This window comes from Lissotriton vulgaris, chromosome 2_1, assembly GCF_964263255.1.
Source record: "Lissotriton vulgaris chromosome 2_1, aLisVul1.2, whole genome shotgun sequence".
Classification (NCBI taxonomy): Eukaryota; Metazoa; Chordata; class Amphibia; order Caudata; family Salamandridae; genus Lissotriton; species Lissotriton vulgaris.
Window position 1 is genome coordinate 1905261908 of NC_141687.1, and position 23186 is coordinate 1905285093.

At 50.6% G+C, this 23186-nt stretch overlaps 1 protein-coding gene across 1 annotated transcript in view; it reads right to left on the minus strand.

The window, feature by feature from the left end:
- Positions 1 to 4912: 4912 nt before the first annotated feature.
- CHD2 (chromodomain helicase DNA binding protein 2) overlaps positions 4913 to 23186 on the minus strand; it is a 1340517-nt gene continuing 1322243 nt past the window's right edge. The window contains exon 25 of the mRNA XM_086956769.1: positions 4913 to 9009. Within this exon, the coding sequence (XP_086812895.1) occupies positions 8700 to 9009 (310 nt within the window). The 3' untranslated portion in view covers positions 4913 to 8699. The remainder of the gene's footprint in view (positions 9010 to 23186) is intronic.

Consider the following 23186-nt stretch of genomic DNA (forward strand, 5'->3'; position numbering starts at 1 on the left):
GCCTGATATTCTTCAGCACTCTGGGCAGAAGTGGTATAGGCGGAAAAGAGTACAACAGACCGCAGCACCTCTTGAGATGAAAAGGGTCTCCGAGCAAGTGCCGCCTTGGAAAATTCCAACGTGCAGAACTGATGACATTGCACGTTCTCTTCGGTGGCCAATAGATCTAACCACAGCTCTCCCCACTGCAGAAAGAGACCCTGCACCACGTCCGAGTCCAGACGCAATTCGGGATCCATCATGCACCGGCAGCTGAGTTCGTCCGCCCTGGCTTTCAGAGAACCTGCCATGTGTTGCACCACCAAGCTAATGCCTTGACGTTCCAGCAATGTCCAGAGGCGCAGAGTCTCCTGACATAGGGTCAGACCCCACCCGCCCTGTTTGTCGCAATAACACATGGCGGTGGTGTTGTCCGTGAACACCCACCTGCAGTACACTTCCCCGGACAGAGGGAAGGAATGCCTTCAGTGCCAGTCGTATCGCTCGCAGCTCCAGAAGGTTGATATGGATCCGGGACTCCGCCGGAGACCAGAGGCCTCTGATCTCCGCCTCTCCCAATTGGCCTCCCCATCCCAGGAGGGACGCTTCCGTCACTACTATGTACTCCGGTTGGGGAAGGAAGATGGATCTGACATTGACCCAACCGCGATTTGTGAGCCACCACTGCAAGTGTTGTGCAGTGCACTCCGAGATCTGGACGTGATCGGACAGGTTGCCCTAATGCGACGGCCTTTTTTTCTCGTTTTATTTCCGTATTCTTGTATTTCAGTTGTCAAACAGCCACAGCCAAGACGTGTTTTGACGCTTTTTTTGGGGGGGTGTATTCCTGCGACTTCATCAAGGCTAGATGCTTCAAATCAGTAAATTTGAAATGTGGCGATGCTTCCGACCCACATTGGGGTTCCAATTTATGCGGCGCGTCCACAAAATTCAGTACAATTTGCAATCTCCTTCCAAGATCTAATCGTGGTTCTTAAGTATATATTGGTTCAGTACTCCACGCCGCTCCCGGCCATTACTGTGTTCGAACCGAAAACGGTAACGGACGGGAGCGGCGTGGAGTACTGAATCAAAATATAAAAAACCACGATTAGATCTTGGAAGGAGATTGCAAATTGGACTGAATTTTGTGGACGCGCCGCATAAATTGGAACCCCAATGTGGGTCGGAAGTATCACCACATTTCAAAATTTACTGATTTGAAGCATCTAGCCTTAAAACGTCGCGGGAATACACCCCCCCAAAAAAAGCGATGAAACACGTGTTGGCTGTGTGACAACTGAAATACAAGAATACGGAAATAAAACGAGAAAAAAAGAACCCGATGGAATTGTTTAAAATTTACTTGCATGATGTTGATACATTGAAATGTTCTCAATCTTAATAGGGAAACCTGCTTGCAAATTTGACGAGTGCTGGGGAGTAAAGTATTTCGTATACAGAGTTGAGGCTCGAAATTTGTGGAGTTTAGTGGTTCTCTACACCTTACAGCACCGTCCCATATAAATGTTATAAACCATAATTAACCAGTGTAACTCCACCAAAGGGCGTCATAATCCTAGTAACAATACCACGTTTCGAAGGGCTTTTTCTAATGAGGCGTCCACTGGAACTTCAGGTCCCACTGCAGAGGCCGTATATGCCATCTGGCATGTTGCACTAACAGGATGCAGGAGCCCATTAGGCCCAGGAGCTGGAGGGTCATCCTGACTAAAACCCGGGAGAGAGGCTGAAAGATTGGAATTATTATAGCCTGAATATCCCGGCCGCGCTGCTCAGCAGGATAAAACCGAAACTGCGTTGAATCCAGAACCGCTCTGATGAATGGGGCTTCTGAGAGGGACTCAGGTGCGACTTCGGCACGTTAATAGAGAAGCCCAGCAAATGCAGGAGGTTGGCCTTAGTCAGAAGGTGGGTGACGACTGCCTGGGGTGAGCACGCCTTTAACAACCAGTCGTTGAGGTAGGGGAAGACTGACACCCCTGATCTGTGCAGATGAGTTGCGACCACCGCCATCACTTTTGTGAACACCTGATGGGCGCTAGTAAGGCCGAAGGGGAGCACCGTAAACTGGAAATGTTCCTGGCCTACCGTGAACCGCAGGTAACGCCAGTGGGCCAGCAGGACGGGAATGTGAAAATATGCGTCCTGCAGGTCTAACGCTACCATCCAGTCTCCAGGGTCGAGGGCAGCAAAGACCTGAGCCAAAGTCAACATCTTGAACTTCTCCTTCCGGAGGAAGCGATTGATATTCCTGAGGTCCAAGATGGGACGCAAGCCCCCCTTGTCCTTCTTGGGGAAGTAGTGGGAATAACAACCAGTCCCCACTTCTGGGCCAGGAACGCACTTGATGGCCCCCTTGGCCACGAGGGCCGTGACTTCCTGTCAGAAAATAACCAAATGATCCCCCGAAATGCGGTGGCACCGAGGTGGCATGGGTGGAGGGGAGGACTGAAAGGGAAGGGAGTAACCTCTGCAGATTATCTGCAGCACCCACTTGTCTGATGTAATCTTGCGCCAGTGGGGGAGGTGGTGGCGGATCCTGCCACTCACCGGCGTGGGATGATTCCCGAAGCTCAGATTAGGAAGATTTGGAGGTGGAAGCAGCGGGGTGGAGGTGGACGAACCCGCACGCTGCTTTCCCGACCCACCCCTGCGGAAACAGCGACCGCGCTGGGGCTGGTTCTGCACAGGCTTGGTGGATGGGCGCGCCTGGCTGCCTCTACCTTGGCCACAAAAGGAACGAAAACCAGGAGAGGCTGAGCTCTTAGTAGAAAGACCTAGGGACTTGGCCGTAGCCCACGAGTCCTTAAAGCATTCCAGTGCACTGTCAGCCTTGTCGCCAAACAGGCGGGTGCCATCAAAAGGCATGTCAATGAGTGAGCTCTGGACATATGGGCAAAAACCCCAGTCGAACGCAACCAGGTGTGGCGCCGCAACGCCATCGTCGTAGAAATCGCCCTGCTCAATGAGTCAGCAGTGTCCAACCCACATCGAATGGCGAACTTAGACGCATCCTTACCCTTAGCAATTGCCTGAAAAAGAACAGCCTGCACCTCCTCAGGACACTGAGGCAACACTTGAGCAACAGCATCCCACACCGCGTGGGAGTAGCAGCCCAACAGGCATGAGGTGTTCACCGACGGCAGCCCTAAGCTGGCCGAAGATAACACAGTTTCCCAAACTGGTCCAGTCTTTTAGAGTCCTTATCCGGAGGGCCATAGGGAAAGCACTCTGGTGAGGGGTCGAAAAGGCGGGGTCACCGGGCGCTGGTCGGTGGTGCCTGGCGACGTTTTTATCCACCAGGGCCCCTGTGTCCGGCCTCGACCAAGTGCCCAAGAGGACGTTGGTAAGGGCGTCATTGAAGGGAAGCAACGGCTCTGACGAAGCAGATGCAGTCTGGAGCACCTCGGTGAGGAGGTTGGTCTTGAGGGCCACTGTGGGGAGACCAAGGTTGAGGGCCTCAGCAGCCCGACGGAGTACCATTGTGTAGGAGGCACCTTCTTCCGTCGTAGGCGGGGGAGAGGCGAACCCCGGGTCAGAGGAGACATCGAAGTCGTCTGCATCCTCCAAGTCGTCCACCCAATCTTGCTCGGAGTCACATTGCTGGGAAAGAGGGTCCTCGGACCCTTCCCAGTCTTCGTCTGCCTCTAGCGTAGAGGGGGCCGTTTGCTGCCGCAGAGCCCGAGCCGGGACGAATAGCGCCGAGAACGGCGCCAGCCGGGGCCGGACCGGCGCTGCCTCTCAATGTGGATCCCAAGCTGGAACAAAATGGTCCTGGAACCGGGGCAAGGGAGGGATAAAGGGCACCGGGGATGGAGCCGAGGGCGCCGCCGGTGCCGGCAATGCTGCACCACGAGGCGCCTGGGCCGGTGCCAATGGCGCAGGATCCTGTGGTGCCGGGGCTGGCGCCAGAGGGGGAGACGCCGGGCCAACAGGATCTGGAAACAGGACCGCGGGCCGGAAAGAGCGCTGGCGGGAGCCTGAGGCCTAAAAAGGCTGTCCATGGCAGCAAGGAATTCTTGCACTTGTTCGGGAGTCGTTGACGGACCCGGGTATGGCGGGTAAGCTGCGGGACTCCCAGGCTCCAGAGCAACCGCAGGGGCGAAGCCCCTGTTCTCCTCGTCCGCCTACGAGGAGCAACGGGGGGATGTCGGAGAGAGAAAAGGCTTCTTCGTCTTCCTTTTATGGCGTCGCTTAACGGAATGCAAAGGCGAAGACTTGGATTCCGAGAAGCGGCGGCGGCGGAGTGACGAATGCTGGACCTCCAGCAACTTCCTGCGCCGCTCCAGCATGGCCTAGGGGGTCATGACTCGACAGTCCCGAAAGTCGCGGTCGGTCTCCAGGCAGGAGAGGCAAACATCGTGGGGGTCCGCCACCGACATATTCCAGCGACAGGCCCCACAAGACTTCAAGCCGGGCATCCCTTTGTGCACCAGGAGAAAAAAGAGAGAGACAAAAGTCTTAAATTAGTAGTCAAAAAGTGACTAAGATACGTGCTCAATCCGGATCTGCGCTTACTGACGCGAAAACAGAAAGAACTGACGTCAGCACGCATGGGTTGCGCCTAAGTACTCCCTGTGATGTCATCTCGACGCTGACGATGCCAGTGACGGACGCAGAGCCGCAGGACGCCACCTACTGTCGCACAGGGGTACTGCTAAGGAAAACTTTCCGGATACAGTCTGACGCCTGGGGATATTCTAAGGTAAGGAATCTATCACTAACGTGTCTCTTTCAGATACGCAATTTACCATAGGATTCTGTGCTTCCACTACTCAAACATCTACCGGACCTCCTGAAAACCTATTGTGTGCTCTTGGAACTCTCTACTTAGATTCAAATATATCTTAGTAGTACCAATGAATGAAATATGGGGGCATGAGTCAAACACCATGAGTCTTCAGAAGTCTTAACATCTCAATAATACTTTTAATATACAAGAATCAAGGTACATCTGCTTTACAATGTAGGAAAATTTAGTACATACTATATAAACAATATATTTACACCATAAAGCACTAGGACAGTGGCTTTCTCTCAAATATAAATTAATGTTTTCATTGAACGACGACGCTCCACACCGGCTGAGAACGTGAAAAACCAGTCGACTTTATCCAGACTACAACATTTCACTCTCAGATGAAGTTCTGGAAAAAATCTTTATTTCCATTTTGGGTGCTGCTTTACCATCTCCCTCTTATTGCATGACCTTTTATGATTTAGCTGTTGACTTGCTTTGTAGGCGTTTGCATGAGATTCAAGGACTGGGTGAGTTATAAAAAATGTTGTAACTCTTCTTTTGGTTTTTGTCAAACATAAAAAGCAAACCATTGCTTTACTGTCTCTCTTTAGCAAATACTGCATTCCTGTGACATGGATTTAGTTAACTATTAGATACAGGCTTTCAAAATACATACATAATTGTAAGTAGACCAGACTTTTCTCCAAAAACATAATTGAAATCTTGTGTATGGTTACACCTCCTCTCTCTCAACTCTAGGCAACTGTAATATTTTCCATAGCAACAAATAAGTCAACAAGGACTCTTTCAAATCTTGTCAATAATAAAATGGTAACTAGATTGGAAAATAACACTGTTTTATCTGCAATAGTCCAATGCATGTATTCTAAGAGTGAGTGGATAGTATCAGGCATTAATTCTTTTATATGGAAAGTGATTATCTAAATAATCTAGACCCTCTTAAATATTGATCAGAGCCAACAGCTTTTCATAAACACTTACACTGGACAGCTAAAACCTGTTCTCTGCATGAAAGAAAGTTCTACTTTCGATTCCTTTATTATACGTTTGTTTAATTTACAAATTGTTCTTCTAGTTACTGTAAGAAAAGATACCTGATGAACAGGATCATATTGTACCATAAAATCCAAATCATCTTTAACTGCCAAAAAGAGTTCATGATTTGTTATGCTGTCTGCAAGAGTGTTTTCTTTAAAAATCTGAACTTGATTTTAAATTTGAAAAGTTTGAGAGAGGAGGGTTATAGTTGCCCCACATTGCCATATTGACACCTTAGAATAAAATCACTGCAGACACACTTGATATACATTAACACTGAGTGGATCAGTACTCCTATTTGCAATGGCACGCATTGTTATTATATTTAGAAACGGCAGGAATAGGAAGCTAAAATATATATATTTCCTAATATTATACTTTTCATAGTCATCCAATTACAATATGTTTTATGAATACTTCGGCTTTTCTTCAGTCAATGAAAACGTTATCATCTTAAACCATGAGAGGGGATGAATGTATTTCAACATCACACTATCTAATTAGGTAAGTAACACTTTCCTCATTGCCTGCACACAGGCAGGATGATCTGCCCTCTCACTTGAACACAACAGTGACAGTGAGGTGAGTCAATTTAATTGGGCTTTCGTTTTTTCTTCAGCTATAACTCAATTTCGCTAGATATCTGAGAAATGGAAAACAGATGTGCATGAGCTCAGAACTACTTTCACTTGTTCGTTTGGATACCTGCTCTGTGGTTATTATTCATAAATGGATGCTTGCTGTCAAACAAACATCATCACGGCCATGTTAATGCTCTTTGAAATCAATTTAATTTCTATTCTAGTGCAATGAACAGGAGAGGTAAACCAAATCTGCAGGTAAGAATTCTATGATATCTGCAAAACTTAACATGGACGCTTTCTGTCCATTGCACTTTTTACAATGCCACGCCACATCCTTTTTCTGACCAGATAATATATGCTGTCTAGTCTAGGAGATATATTCAATACAAGTCCATCTCCAAGATTCAAACATTCTTTTCTAAGGCACTATGGGGCTGACATTCTATGGAAGTCTAACAAACAGATTTATACAATAGGGACTTGAGGAGTTTCTCAACATCTAACATTTTTCAGTTTTGGCTGAGGGCTTCACCATGACTCCGTTTATAACAAAACCTCTTGATGAGTAAGCTTTGGTGTAAACAAGTCAGAAATATTTTTACAGGCCCTACCCTACGGCTGCTATCTTTCCTTAAAGGTCATACCATTAGAGACACCTTCATAAATTCTTCACAAAAGTGTCATAGAAAGTTAACAATATATATGTATCTTCAGCAATACCACTTTGTCATACATCTACCCATTGCATTTAAATTCCTAACTCCATCCAAACATGAAATTCCACCGATTATTAATCACCAAACTGTAATACTTCAGGATTAGAACGCATGTGTGGACATTATAAATAAAAGTGAAATGCTTTTTAATTTTAGAGAGAAATTAAAAGGTTCGATCACCTACCCTAAAACAGTATGAAATGTCCCCTAAACGCCTATCCTCATATTCCTACACTTATGTATTTAATAATATGGACAGAAATCGTTTTCAAGGAGAAAATAACATGTAGTTGGCTCACAAACGGCAAAGAAAAAAACTTAGACATTTGGTAATCTGGGGCAAGGTATCCTTAAAGAGGTTACATATAATTATATAACTCCCTAATATATGTTTAGAAATAAACCCTCACAAATTAGGTACAGTACATCTGCAGTTTCATTAATCCCTTCGTCACCACCTCTTTCACTCAAACCCATAGCAAATGAGATTTTAATAGATCTTAAATAGGTAAAAAATTAAAGGAATAGAAGTTCACCTTTAGGTGCACTGTCACCTTTGGATCAGGTGGAGAGGATCTGCCGTTGTGCAAGCTCCAAAGATCCTCTCCAGGAGATTCTTCCTTACAAGCTCCCAAGCCTGTTCCCTGAAAACAACTTTACTGACATAGCTCCCAGTGTTAGCTAAGCAGTAAGGCATTTCACATTAGTATTTTATGTTAACTTTCTAAATAAAAGTTTTTGCAAATCTTCTAGTTGTTTCAATATTAGAAGGTCCACTGAGAATTGCATTCATGTACTCGTCCTCTGTGAAAATATATCTTCTATCTCCAGAATATATTATTCAACGTCAGGTTCGGGAATCCTGAGATATCTATGGGACACTAAGAAGGTAAACTAATTTGTCTAAGAACAATGACTAATAAACTGGTGAAATGTGCATGGACTACATCTTAAGTGTTATTTCTTGTTGGAGAATAGGCAGTGTTGTTCCAAAAGGCTCTATTCTCTACAGACTCACCTTGCAAAAATTTCAAATTCACATAAATGGCTACATCCGACAAATCCTTCCACCACCTAGTTTCTGACATTGGTTCAAGTTGTGCAAAAACATGAATAACTTGGTCTTTCCAGCATCAACTGGAATAGAACAGTTTCAAATGCCATTATTGTGGAACCCTGATGAATTCTACTAATGTCCCATCAGCTCTACAACAACCGCATGACGACTGCAAATTTCTTATCAAGAGTCCAGCATCCTTCTTGAATAAAAAAATAAAATACACATTTTCCTACAAGGTAGGAGAAAGGGTTGGGTAATGTAGTCTCCCAATCATCAAGAGAAATGAAAAATAAATATCTTGAAAATCACTGACAGTTGAAAATCTTCACAGACAAAGTCTTATTGCCCCTGTGTGGCATCAGCTCTTAATTTACCAAAGCAACATTTCACACACACTTGGCTACTGGCAATCTGATATCAGTTGACCCCCGAGTTAACCATCTAATACATAGCAGCTTCTTCTCAGTTTAAAGTTTATATAACTGCAATGGCCACAGTTATTTCTGATCAAAAGGCCAGGTTTTTGCAATTCATCTTTATGTTTTATGAACATTCCAGTTAAAATCTGCATTTTTCTGTTCCAAGGACTTGTCATGTGATGGCTTTGATTCATGTGGGGATTTTTGAGGTGGAGGGGAGCGTGGATCTGAGACAGCAGAAACATGGGGTCTGGGTGGTGATTTATATTCCCCTCCTTGTTGGTCCGATTGAAAAGATCGGTACTGGTCAGCAGGTCCCTGGCCATGGTACACTGGAGGCCTATGATCTGGCATTCGCCTAAAGTCCTGCTGCTGATGGTAATTCTGAGGGCGAAAATCTTCAGATCTTCTCCGTTTTGCATCATGCCTAAGAAATCAAGAGCACAATGTAGAATTTAAGTTAAAGCAATTGAAGGGTATATTTATTAGACATGTATTTTCCATGTCCTCTCCTCTTTATCACATTTGCTACAGCAATTCTTTAATGTTCTGTGTTACCTTTTTACTCATATCCTCCTTGCAAACTAAACACTAGGCTGCTCTGCAATATACGTCATACGTTCCAAACTCCCCTTTTCATAATATTATTATTCAGCATCCTTACATTTTACCAAACAAGATATTTAGTAACTAACATTATTCTCATTAACTGTGTAGACTGCAACTATCTTGTAACACTTGTCTGTTTATCCAAGCCCACCTCCCATTCTACCTGGAGAGTCTTAGTCTGCTTTCTATCGTTTCTCCTGCGTCTAATCAAATCATCCCATCAGTCTTACTATTCTAAGCAACTATCTGCAATGTATCATCGCTTCCTAACAACATATATCTTCAGCACAAAATGTAAAACCCAATTTCACTTTCAATTCATTTTCCTTCAATTGCCCTTATACCCGATCAGTATTCGTGCAATTTCCTAAACCTTCCAACCACAATTACATTTTAATGTTTCTATATCATTACATTTTACCATTCAATTCCCGTGTCGCAGCCCAAAAGAAAAACAATTGTGATCTCCGTTTCCTCAATATTGCAACATTATTCTTTCCCACAATATCCATAGCACACTGTAGGAGAGTAGGGTCTGCAATCCTATGATCACCCCAGATTTTAGCTTTTTGCTTCACTGGTTTACGACTTTCCCTGGCTGTGGGCCTGCTAATCAGACCCACAGCTTAGCTGTTCTCTCTCTAAATTGACTCACATGTACCTTAGGTGCATTTACCAATTGGTACTGGGCCACCTTATCAGTCCCTGTACAGGATACCTTAGGTATCCAGGGCATAGGTGTACCCAGGGCCTACCAGGGGCTGCAGCATGCATTATGCCACCCCTGGCTGGCCATCCAAATATGACACAACTGGCTGCACGACAGCTGGGGCAAGGTGGTGTAATCACCCTTTGCTTTAGATATAGTATTCCTATATCTAACCCTAAAATGGACACATGTATTCCTATCAGTCACTCCTATGGCAGGCCTTAACAATCCTGAAGGCAGAGTGCTTGGAATTATGTGAGATGGTGCTCTGGCATGAGCTGAGCCCGTCTGCAGCTTGCGGAACCAAGTCCTAATAGCTGTTCCATGATAACGTGTACCATATACTCTTAAGTGCATTATAATCCTCACGGTTATTTGCTATCTTTGGTATCGCTTTATCAAAACATGTCGAGTAAGGTGTCATACGAATTGGAATACTAACCCCTCACCAATTCTGGCGACGGGGTTAGCATTCCACCCTTCTAGAGGGACACGACATGCATGTAACTGTGAACCCCAGTTAAAGTTAACTCGAGCCTCAGCATCACAAAATGGATGCTGCCACCACAGACACAAGTCTGACCTCCTGCTGCTGGGAGTCCTTCCAGCGAGGAGAGCTTGGACAAAGGGTTTCCTGTCAGGGGCGGTGCTAGCACCATCCCAGACAGGGTTTTGTGTATCCCAGGTAGGCAGGGCTGAATGGAAGGTGACTGCAAGTGGCACTCCGGTGCTCACTATGCATCTGCCGGTTTGAACCAGTTCCAGGGGCACACCAGCCCCTGAGCTGGGGAAAGTCCGGACAAGGGAGAGGGGTGTAACCACCCCCCTCCTGGTCCCACCCATGGGCAGGACCTAGTCGCGTGCCTGCCCCCTTTTTTTAGAATAATTAGATAATTCTGAATCTTGACTACTTTCCACGGAAGAACTCTAGAACATTTCTGAAGACTCTCCCTTGTGGCTAAGGAGTAGCCACCCTGCACCAGCTGGCACCATCTAAGCGCTTTCGGTTTGCTGCACGTCCATCCTCCGGATCAAGACTGCCCAGCTCGACGAGACCCGGATTACCTGGCATCTCTGACCTCTACCTGCATCATCAGCCCAGCTGAGATTCGTGGGTGTGACGAGACCTGAAGGGACCGGCCATCTTCAAAACTGCACGACGCTTATCCAGCACAACCGCCGAGGGATCCTCGAGTGAGTGCTTTGGGGTTTGAGAAGCCCTAACCCTGAGCAGCTCCAGCACTGAAGTCCAGCCCCCCCAGCATCCACGAGATCTGCGTGGGGCCCTTCTGCTCTTTGCTGCTCACCGCGTTGTCCGGTCACTTGCCTGCTGGCTAGCGGCCCTCCTGACGACGAACCACGACGATTACACCGCTGGACTGGTTGCTCCAGACTGGCCCTTGCTCCCTTCCAAGAGAGGAGCGCCCCGACCCTCCTGGTCCACTCCAGACGCCATCTTGACTCCACCGCGTGGGCTTGACTTTGCCAAGGGTTGTTGCCCCAATCCTGGGTCCAGCATCGCCGACAGCAGACACCTTCGTGGGACAGCTCGCACCTCCATCCTGGTCGCCGACAACGCCTCCTGGTCCGAGGGACAGCAGAGTCCAGCGTCGCCTACTCACCAGGTCGAGGTGACTTCATCCGGTGCCATCCTGGTGCCCACCTAATCACTGGCTAGTGATTAAGAACTGAGTCCCCTCTGCTTTCAGGTCGTCTCCATCTTCGATCCAGGCTTGGATCACTCCGGACATCATCACTGGTCGCCTGCCAGCAACTTCTTCTTTCAGGCTCCATAGACTGTAACGAGGATTCCCGACGTCTTTTGAACCCTATGCAGCCGCAGCCCCTGGGCTAGGTAACTTGAGCATTTCGGTGCTCCAACGTAGGTTCACTATCTAAGTGTCCAGATCCTTTTTCGTTTTCAGCCTATCTAGTCGGATTCGTCCGATAACACTAACTTTACGAATACTAGTATCCATAGACTTTATCCCGCATCCCGCGTGAGAGTGCACACTCTGCACCGATCTCCCTAGGCCTCCTGCTCCTAACTTGAAGGCTCAGTAGTGTAGTCCTAGCGATCCTAAAGCCTCTGGATCTTGTTACTTACCTGCTAGTATTTCGCATTCCACTTTTAGAGTATATGGTTTTTCGTGCCCCTCGGGCATTTGTGTAAATTGTGCAACTTAAAGTATTTTCTTAAGAGTTTTGTTGTGTGCTTAGCTCCCTGACTCATAAAGAGATCAATGGTAGACTTGTTATAAATAAATATCCTTTTATTTTCATAACAACTTGTGTGGTGTCCTTTCACTTGGTGTTCAAGGGGTATATGTGATGGTATAACAGCTGGCTTAACACGCCCTCTAGAGTTTAGCCTAAAGACTGCTCTTGTCCATGCTACTAGGATAGCTGGTCTATAAGGTTGACTTACAACCAATCATCAATAAGGGTTGTTTGGAATGATACACAGTGATCACTATAATAGTGAGCACTACATATCAGGCCAACTTCTCACACACACTACCAAGAATCACTCATATTTTGCATATTACGTTTTCACATGAGAGTTTTCAAGGTCAAATAATTTGAAACTGTGCATTTTGCCTTAATAATGTAGAACATAGGTTCCAATATAATATTGAAGCTAGTTACCAAACCAAAAGAGTATGTATGCAGCCTGCTTATGGCTGCATGATACTGATAAGGATAGCAACATTGGGCATAAAGGAAAAGTTACTTACCTTTGGTAATGCATTATCTGGTAGAGACAGGATCTAGCCGCAGATTCCTTATCTTAGAATCCCCCCTACACCAGACTGGATCCGAATTGGTTTCCCAGCAGTACATCCACGGGTCGGCAGAAAGTGGCCAGCGACTCCGTAGCAACGTTATCTCTCAGAAGTGACATCAATGGAGTCCATATAAGCCTTCCCCCGACACGCCGATGTTAGTTACTTTTGCGGCTATTACCGCACTAACAATGCAGAGCCACGTAGATAAACAGACTCTGGAGACAGTTTGCCAATAGGAGAAAAGACATATCAACAAGTACAGAATGAAAGAACATAAGTAGACTGTAAAGAGGAAATCCAGGAGACAACAGGGTCCTCAGTTTGCAGAGAAGGGAGGATAGGTGGCTCGATAAGGAATCTGTGGCTAAATCAGGTCTCTACCAGATAAAGCATTGCCACATTTTAGTAAAATGTCCATCTGATAGACATCTAGCTGCAGATTCCGTATCTTAGAATCAAATACCCAAGCAATACCATTCTCTGAGAGCCTGTGAATGGACTTCACCGAAGATCCCCAATAGGAGAAGGAGGTCCAAGGATAGAAAGGGACAAGACTATCCGAAAAATTTTAAGACTGTAACAATACAGGATTGAACTAGGAAAAGAGGCAACCTAAAGGGAATGCAACCTAAGATCAGGGAATTCAAAGGGACCAGTGACAAGTTTCCACAGAGGCAAAGCCAAAACCAAATGGTCTGAGCATACACAGTGTGCTCAGCCACAACAACACAGACAACGAAGAAAAAGCACCCAACAAATGTAGAGGAAACTATCCTGAAAAACTGAGTTCGTAAAAAATAGACCTGCAATGATAGAATGATGGAGAAAAAAAAGCAATAACAATGAAGCTGAAAAGCATTGCTAGAGAATAACAAGAGCGGGAAAAGAAACTGCCCTCACATGGAGAGCCTTGAAGGTATATAAGGCATCCTCCAAAGAAAGTAACGAAGATGATCACTGAAGAGAAGGAAGGAAACAGACAAGTGCAACCAAGAAGGCTGAACCAGGTTATCAAGAAAAGTTGTGCCCCATGCAGAAGACCAGGCGGTATGTGCACAACACACACATATATACATATATATATATATATATTCACTGAAAAAATATAGGTTTCAGGGGCGTTATAGTTGGACTCTTACAAAACCATAGAAATTCGCCCGTTATAGTTAGTTAAGCTAACTATAACTCACACGCCCGCAATGCACTGCTGATGACGTCACATATTACATCCCTCATGACATCTCCAATGACATCACTGATGACATCATCCAGTGAATGTGTGTTTTTCTGAAAATTAAATATGTTTTATATATGTATGTCTTAAGGTCGATGGAAGAATGCACAAGTTACTTACCATCGGTAACGATATATCTGTAAGAAACATTAGTTAGTTAGATACCTTACCTTATAATAACCCCCAGGCGTTAGACTGGATCCGGAAACTTTTTGTCAGCAGTACCCCTGCGCATCGGTAGGCGTCATCTGCGGCTCTGCGTCCGCCGTCGCGATCGCCGGGATGACGTCGGAGTACTTAGACGTCGCCCTCGCGTGCTGACATCAGTTCTGTACATAGCTTTCCGCGCCAGGAACGCAGAGCCATGCAAGAAACCGACACTGGTGCCATGAAACTAGGGCCCTCAAAGGGAGGACTTTAACCCTAGATATCTGTTCGCAGAACGGGGAGGATGGGTGAGGCGGTAAGGAATCGAACTAACTAATGTTTCTTGCAGATATATCGTTACCGACGGTAAGTAACTTGTGCATCTGAAAGAAACATGTTAGTTAGATTCCTTACCTTAGAATAGATACCCCAGCAATACCAACCCCGGTGGTGGGTCTGCGAACCAAGATCACACCAGAAAGTCCTGGATAACCGAACGGTCAAAGAAGCCATCCCTCCGGACTTGGCTCTCGAGGCAGTAGTGCTTGGCAAACATGTGCTGCGAGGCCCACGTAGCTGCTTGACAAATGTCCTGCAAAGGGACTCCCCGTCCCAGGGCTGTAGTAGCCGCCGTGGCCCAAGTGGAATGGGCGCCCAGCCCCTCATGAGGATTTTTTTTTTAGCCAAGGAATAACAGACCTTGAATAACGGACCGAGAGATGGTCCGCTTGTGCACCGTCTGTCCCTTCTTAGCGCCCACGTAGCCAACAAAAAGTTGGTCGTCCACCCAGAACTGTTGTGTGCGGTTCAGGTAAAAAGAAAGCGCACATTTTGGGTCCAGATGGTGGAGCCTCTCTTCCTCTTTTGAAGGATGTGGAGGCGGAAAGAAGGTGGGCAAGGTAATGGTCTGGCCGATGTGAAAGGCAGTAACCACCTTGGGTAGAAAAGAAGGACGAGTCCTCAGAACAACTTTGTCCGGATGGACAGAGAGGAAAGGAGGCTTAGAGGAAAGAGTTTGGAGCTCACGCACTCTTCTGGCAGAGGTGATGGCAACCAGGAAAGCAGTTTTGAGAGTCAGAAGACGAAGAGGACAGTTGTGGAGTGGCTCAAATGGAGCACACATCAGATAGGTTAATACCAGATTCAAGTTCCACTGAAGCATTACGAAAGGAACAGGAGGAAACCTGTAATGCCTTTCAAGAACCTATTTACAACAGGGGACTTAAAGAGAGGAGGCTGGGGGGCGTGGCTAAGATGGCGGCTCGGTAGGACGTGTTCCGCAGTGGCTCCCTGTAACCGATCCCCCGACAGGGATTCTAGCCGACCATCGCCTACACCGAGCCAGCCACCATCGGCGGACAAGGTCCGCAATTGCAGCAGTGAAGCAGGGGCCGGTTACGGGGTCCGAAGCAGGCGGGAGGTGCCCCGGAGCGGAGACGGCCCGCAACCGCGGCTTGGCGCGAAGGTAGTGCCTGGGCCTAGGCACACGGAGACCCAGGGAGGACCCCCACAGCGCTCCCGCAGCGCTGGAGCAGAAGAGTCGGGGACACCCGCAGCGTTCGCGGAGGCGAGACCTGGCTGCGGCGGACGGGGAGCCCGGCGGAACCGAGGCGGACAACATGGTGCCGGGTCCGCCGGAACTACTCGAGGCCCCGGCTCGGGCCTGGTTGCGGAGGGCGCGGCTTGGCCTCTCTGTCGGCCGGAGCGGCCGGCGCGCAGCAAGGTGAGGAGCCCCGGGGACAACAGCGACGGCCTGCAAGTGTACTGCCGCAGGGCCGAGAGGGCTGACCCCCCCCCCCCACGCAAGAACTGACGCGGCCCGGGTGGAGGGCTGAAAGCACCGGACGGCGGTGGAGCCCTGGCGCATTGGGCGCGGGGGAACACAGTGCAGTGTAGGCGGCCAGGAGACGCCCGGGGCATGGCCGGGAGCCCCCCACCGGTGTCCAGCGAGGAGCGCCACAAGCAAGGAGTCCTCACATGGCCCACACGGCGGGACAACGCCCGCAACCGCGCCCGACACCCCACGAGGCACCAGCAGAAAGGGGCAAAAGGGGGACAGAGGCCCATAGGAGGAGGAGAGAGTGTGCCGGCCACAGGCTGGGCCGTCCGAGACCGGGGACTCTGTTAGCAGTGGAACCACCGGCTCAGCCAGAGGCGTGGAGGCCCCTGCTGCCAGGGGAGTGTGGCACGGAGACCCCAACCGGGGACGCACGAGGCGCCAGGCCGGGCCAGGGCGGGACCTAAGGGAAGACCCCGAGAAAGCTGCGAATCGCAGGGGCAGAGGGCCCTGGGAGGTGGAGGCCCGAGCGGCCCGGCGGAAACCTGGGATTTGCCACGTGCGCCACAGCCAGCGCTACACACAGGAGGGGGCTGCAACGTGAGGGCCTTCGGCCGAGGCACAGAGGGTACGGAGACGATCAGGGCGCGAAACTGAGGCGCTGAGTGTGCACGGGCCGCCCTCCCATTAACCGGCCCAGGTACGCCGAAGAAGTCTGCAGTCTTGCCGGGGACCACGACTCAACTGGGGCCCCCGGCCGGGACTGGGAACACTATGGCATCCAACAACCGCAAAGGGAACCGCAACATCTCTGACATGCTGGTCAAGGGTTCCTCCAAGGGCAACAAAACACCGGATAAGCCGGCCCAAGGGGAAGGACCACTCAGAAGGCGAGACCCCGGCGACTAAGGCTTTCATGGAGGCCCTCTTCACCTCCCTTAAGGAGGACATCCAGACCTTCCGGCAGGAAATGACCGGGGAGTACAAAGAACTCAGGCGCGATGTCGACGATCTGGGGGAGAGAGTGGCTGCCAACGAGCTCTCGGGCCACGCCAGGAGTGAAGAAATAGAACTCCTCCGGCAGGAGATCGTCCGACTCCACGACCAGCAGACAGACCTCCAGTCCCACACGGAGGACCTGGAGAATCGCTCCAGACGAAATAACATCCGAGTCCGAAACGTGCCACCCAAGGCAGAGGGTGACGACGTGGCAGGGTACCTACAAGCGCTCTTCCGGATGGTGTTGGGCGAAGATGATATCTTTGTGATTCGCATCGATAGAGCCCACCGGGTGGGCTTGGCCCGTCGGACCCAGGGCCCTCCCCCGGATATCTTGGCCTTCCTGCCGGACTATCCCCTAAAGGAGCGCCTACTGAAGGCGGCACGTCTCAAGCAGCCCCTTCGTTTCCAAGACCACAACGTGGAACTTTTCCAAGACTTGTCGGCGATCCCCCTACAGAAGCGGAGGTCATTTAGGGTTGCCACAGCCTTCCTACGCAAGGAGGGGGTCCCCTACTCCTGGGGGCACCCTTTCCGTCTCATCTTTAAGTGGAACGGCGCCCTGCACCAACTGCGATCCTTACGAGACATCTGCGCCGTACTGGACATCCCGTATGAGGAGCCGCTGCAGGACGACGCGCGGTCATCTGGGAATACATCTGGCTCTCCTCGGACGACGGGGGACGGCTGACAGAAAGTGCGACGAGGCAGGCAGCAGAAGAAGTCACTTAAGTCTAATCCCGACACAGTAGCCCAGGAACAGGCCGCAGCAATCCAAGTAGTATCCAAAGACACTGGTGCAGACTCGTGAGACGACTTCAGCGACGGTCGACATCAGCTAAGTTTTTGCTCCTGGTCGGGGGGGGGGCGTTGGGGGGCCAAGGGCCGCCACTGCCACACACTCTTACTATGACTCATTTACCACAGGCCTAGACGTCAAATGATTGGCCTGGGACTATGTTCACCTGTTGGGGGGGGGGGGGGGGAGGAGGGATTGGGGGCAAAGGTTGGTGGGGGAGTTGGGGTTAGGGCGGGCGTGGGGGAGGGAACTCGGTGTGTTCAATGCGGACTATGGCCGGGCGTCCTGGGGAATGGTGGCTCGGGGCACAATCTAGGGCAAGCGGAACAATCACACATCTATGACAGTTGACAGCATTCGCATCCTCTCCCTTAATGTGAAGGGACTTAATAATCCTATCAAAAGGAGGGCAGTTCTCTCGTTCCTCGAACGCTCTGGGGCAGAACTTTGTCTGTTGCAGGAGACACACCTGTTAGCGAAAGACTGGCACCGCATGAAAGCAAGGGCCTTCCCTCATCAATTTTACTCCACCACTACTGAGAAAAAAGCAGGAGTAGCTATACTGGTAGCCAAGCATTTTAGGGGACGGGTGGGGGGCAAAGTAGCCGAGATTAAAGGCAGACTCCTAGCATACACAGTTCATATAGGCCCTTCTTCCTCCACATTGGGCTCTATCTACGCACCCAACACTAAACAGGAGGCCTTTTTGAAGGGGGCGCTGTCGGGTGACATGAGGCTTGTTCTGGTAGGAGGGGACATAAACTTGGTCATGGACAATGAAATGGATAGGTCCGGGAAGAGGTTTGGGGACACGGGGGCACTCTCGGAGTCGGGGAGGCAGTGGCTGAGGGACAGAGGGCTGATTGACATCTGGCGGGAACGGCATCATACCGCCCCGGGATACACTTTTTATTTGCATGTGCACCACACCTATGCTAGGATAGACCACTTTCTGGGCTCCACAGACATGATCCCCATGATTCAAGACATAGACATTACACCTGCGGCGCTTTCAGACCACGAGGCGGTGGTCCTCCAGCTGACAGTCCCGCGCACACCTCCACATAGGGGCAAGTGGCGACTCCGAAAGAGCCTGGTCTCCCGCGAGGGGGTGGTAAAACAACTGTCCCAAAGCATCGCCAGCTACCTGGACCAAAACGACACCGGGGAGGTGGCACAGGCGACACTGTGGGGGGTGCTCAAGGCGGACGTTAGGGGCGACATCATTGCGATCGCGGCGGCGGATAACAAGGAGCGAAAGGACCGGAGGCGGGAACTAGAGACTCAGGTGCTAGAGCTGGAGCGGGTTCACTGCCGGACAGGCGCCCCCCGGATCTGGCGCAAATTGAAAGCGGCCAGGGCACAACTGGCGAGTCTGGACCTGGACAGGGCAGAATATGCGGCGGTCCGCCTCCGCCACACGTACTATGTAGGGGGACACAAGACTGGTCGCCTACTAGCCAGTAAGCTTAAGGCTAAAACTGTTCGCTCCCAAATCCCCGCTCTACGCGGAGACGACGGCGAGGAAGTCCGAGAGGACGACCGCATAGCGGAGGCGTTTCAAGCCTTCTACGCACGGCTCTATGCTGCGGACCCGGCCCGGGGGAGGAGGCGGGGAGGGCCTACTTGGAGACTGTGGATGTCACTGCTCTCAATGACACGAACGCCAAGGCGCTAGATGCCCCTATCCGCCTGGAGGAAGTTATATCGGCCATTGCCCGCCTCAAGCCCCTGAAGGCCCCGGGCCCAGATGGCTTCTCCGCGGGCTTTTACAAGACCTTTTGCCCTCTCTTGGCGCCGGTCCTTACGAAACTATTTAACTCGTTTGGGGGCCCGGGCTCGATCCCGAAGGAGATGCTGGAGGCAGAAGTCATAGTCCTGCCAAAGCCGGGCAAGGACCACTCGCGATGTGCGGCATATCGGCCGATATCGCTCCTCAATCTCGACCTCAAGCTCTTCACGGGCATCTTGGCCTCTCGTCTGGACCCCTGCCTGCCAGGCATCATCGAACCGGACCAGGCAGGCTTCGTCCCCTCCCGGCAGTGTGCAGACAACACTAAACGCATCATGCATGTCATAGACAAGGCTCACTTCAACACCTCTGATGCAGCACTACTATCGGTCGACGCCGAGAAGGCGTTCGACAAGGTGGACTGGAGTTTCTTAGATCACAGGCTGACAAAATTCGGGGTGGGCCCCCATTTCCGCTCCTGGGTGGCAGGTTGTTATTCGTCACCAAGGGCGACAATCAAAGTAAATGGGGTTAGCTCCAAGCCATTCGACATCCAAAGGGGTACGCGGCAGGGCTGCCCGCTCTCGCCGCTCCTGTTCGCTCTCTACATTGAGCCTTTTGCCCAGCGTGTTCGGGACAATCGCTCCATCACGGGGATCAGGTTTGGGGGGGTGGAGCAGACACTGAGCCTGTACGCGGACGACATCCTTGTGGCGGTGGACATTCCAAGGGTCTCTTTACCGGCCTTTCTGTCGGAAATGGAGGCGTTCGGAGCGGTGTCGGGCTTCAAAATGAATGTACAAAAGTCTGTTGTCCTCCCGCTGGGTAGCAACACCCTGCCGGCTAACAGAGAGTTGCTGCACATAGGGGGTCTCGAGGTAAGCACCACAATACAGTACCTGGGGATAGACTTGACGCCGGCGACTGCCCAGACGGTCGACCTTAACTACACTAAGCTCCTGTCACGTGCCCAGGGGGACATAGCGCGGTGGAAACAACAGCCGCTCACGTGGCTGGGACGGGTGGCAGCCATCAAAATGTCCCTTCTGCCCAAGATCTTGTACCTATTTCAGACCCTCCCGGTCACTCCCCCATTGGGGATGCTGAAGAAACTGCAGGACGTCCTGAACCAATATGTGTGGGCTAACAAGAGGTCCAGGCTGCGGCGCGACTTGGCCACAAGGGTAACGGCAGAGGGGGGCTTAGGCGTCCCAGACTTGCGGTGCTATTTTCAGGCAGCGCAGCTCAGATACCTTCTGGAGTGGTCTAGGCCGACTTCAGAAAAGCACTGGTTATTTCAGGACAGGGCCATGGCGGGCCTGCCCCTGTGGAAGGTCCCCTTTTTGGCACGGCCTGATAGACCGACATACCTCAAGAAATCCCCTATCACCAAAACTCTCCTACAAGTATGGGACGCCACTGCGGTCCCGAAGGGCCTGACGACTTTCCCCTCCCCTATGACGCCCCTGTTAGATAATCCGGCGTTTCCCCCGGGTAGACCGCCGGGCCGTTCCCCCAGTGGCGACAGTCTGAGTGCCGCTCCGCAGGCCACCTGTTTGATACAGAGGGCTTTCTGATATGGGACATAGTGACAGCAGACTACACACTTGACAAACCGCTCCGCTACCAGTACTTCCAACTTGGGCATTGGCTGACGCACGCCGACGTGGCGCCCTTGGCCAGTCCGCTCACCGCATATGAGAGGTGGATTATGACCAAAACATCAGACTCACGGTCCATCACGGAACTTTACCTAATGCTGTCCCCGCCTCCCCGGACAGAAACGATGGGAGAGGGAACTAGGGCGCGCCCTCTCTGACAAGGAATGGCAGGACATATATTACCAGGCTCATCACACGACCAGAAACACAGCTAGCAAAGAGGCGGCGGTGAAGATCGCTTATTATTGGCACTTGACTCCGGAACGACTACACCGGGGGAACCCGAGTAAAGACCCCAACTGCTGGAGGGGGTGTGGACAAACGTGAACCATGCTACACATTTTATGGGAGTGCACAGAGGTACAGGAATTTTGGGAGGCAGTGCTTAAGGACATAGACACCCACTTCGACACCGACATTCCTCGCTTCCCTGCTTATGCGATACTGGGGCTCCCCAACAGATTGATGTTCCCGCTCAAATCCATTAGGGGTAAACAGATGGGATTGGCGATGGGGGCTGCGGCCCAACACATCCTGTCATTATGGGGGACCACAAGGAAGCCGACTCATACGGGGTGGCTACATAGATTATGGTACATCATGGGGATGGAAAGGATACAAGCCTCACTCACACAGACCTCAGAAACGTTTAGAGAGGTATGGCAGCCACTCATCTCCCTGCTATCCCAAGAATTCACGGAACTCACCTGCCCGAAGTATCTCAGGGTTCTGAAACTGGTGGAGGGATTCCGCGACGAGACGACCAAGGGAGGCCACAAGGGTTAGCCTGCACCCCGTAGGGTCACCTCTAGGCGCTACAAGGAACACACCGAGTGGTGGGGGAGGGTTAGTAGGGGTCGGGAGTGGAGCACAGTTGGGGTAAGTTGGGATGGGTGGGGTTCCTGGGGGGGTTGGTGGAAAAGAGTTCCTGCGGACAGGGCGAGGTTTGTCTACCACCATACGAGCATGCATGGCCACCTGGCAACCCCTCGTTTAACAGATGGACGGTTCAGTAGTGCGATGCCTCGGGGGCGGGTGCTGCAGCTTGGTTCATTTCGTTTACTGTATGTATGGTATTGCTTTGTGGAACTCAATAAAATACATTTGATAAAAATAAAAAAAAAGAGAGAAGGCTGATCAGGAAGCCTCAAGAAGGCTGAAACAGCTGAAAGATATCCCTTGATGGTGCCCAGAGCAGAGTCCTGCTGGGCCAGGGAAAGAAGAAAGAGGAGAACCTCAGAAAGAGGGGCAGAAAGGGGATCCACAGCCTTTGCTGTGCATCATGCCACAAATTTGTTCCAAATGCAGGCGTATACCGTTTTAGTGGAGGGACGCCTGGCTGCTAGATTGACATCACAGACTTCAGGAGGCAAGTCAAATGGCATCAACTGCCGCCGCTCAATCTCCACGCATGGATGTGGAGGCTGGACAGGTTCGGGTGGAGGACCGTCCCCTGCTGCTGCGACAGAGGGTCCTCCTAAAGAGGAAGTCGAATTGGGGGATCGTTTGACAGACTGAGTAGCTCGGGATACCAGTATCTTCGTGCACAATCTGGAGCCACAAGAATGACTTGAGCCCGGTCGCGCCTGATCATCTTCAGCACTCTGAGCATTAGTGGTACAAGCGGAAAGGCGTATAACAGACCGCAACTCCACTTGCGACGAAAAGCGTCTCCGAGCGAGTGCCGCCTTGGAAACTCCAACACGCAGAACTGATGACATTGCGTGTTCTCTTCAGTGGCGAATAGATCTAACCAAGGCCCTCCCCACTGCTGAAAGAGACCTGGCGCCACGTCCGAGTTCAGATGCCACTCGTGATCCATCATGCACCGACGGCTGAGTTTGTCCGTCGTGGCGTTCAGAGAACCTGCCAGGTGTTGAACCACCAGGGTGATGCCCTGATGTTCCAGCCATGTCCAGAGGCGCAGAGCCTCCTGACAAAGGATCCACAACCCTACCCCGCCCTGTTTGTTGCAGTACCACATGGCGGTGGTGTTGTCCGTGAACACCTGAACTACACTTCCCCGGACAGAGGGAAGCAATGCCTTCAGTGCAAGTCGGATCGCCCGCAGCTCCAGAAGGTTGATATGGAGCTGGGATTCCGCCGGAGACCTGAGGCCTCTGATCTCCCCCTCTCCCATGTGCCCCC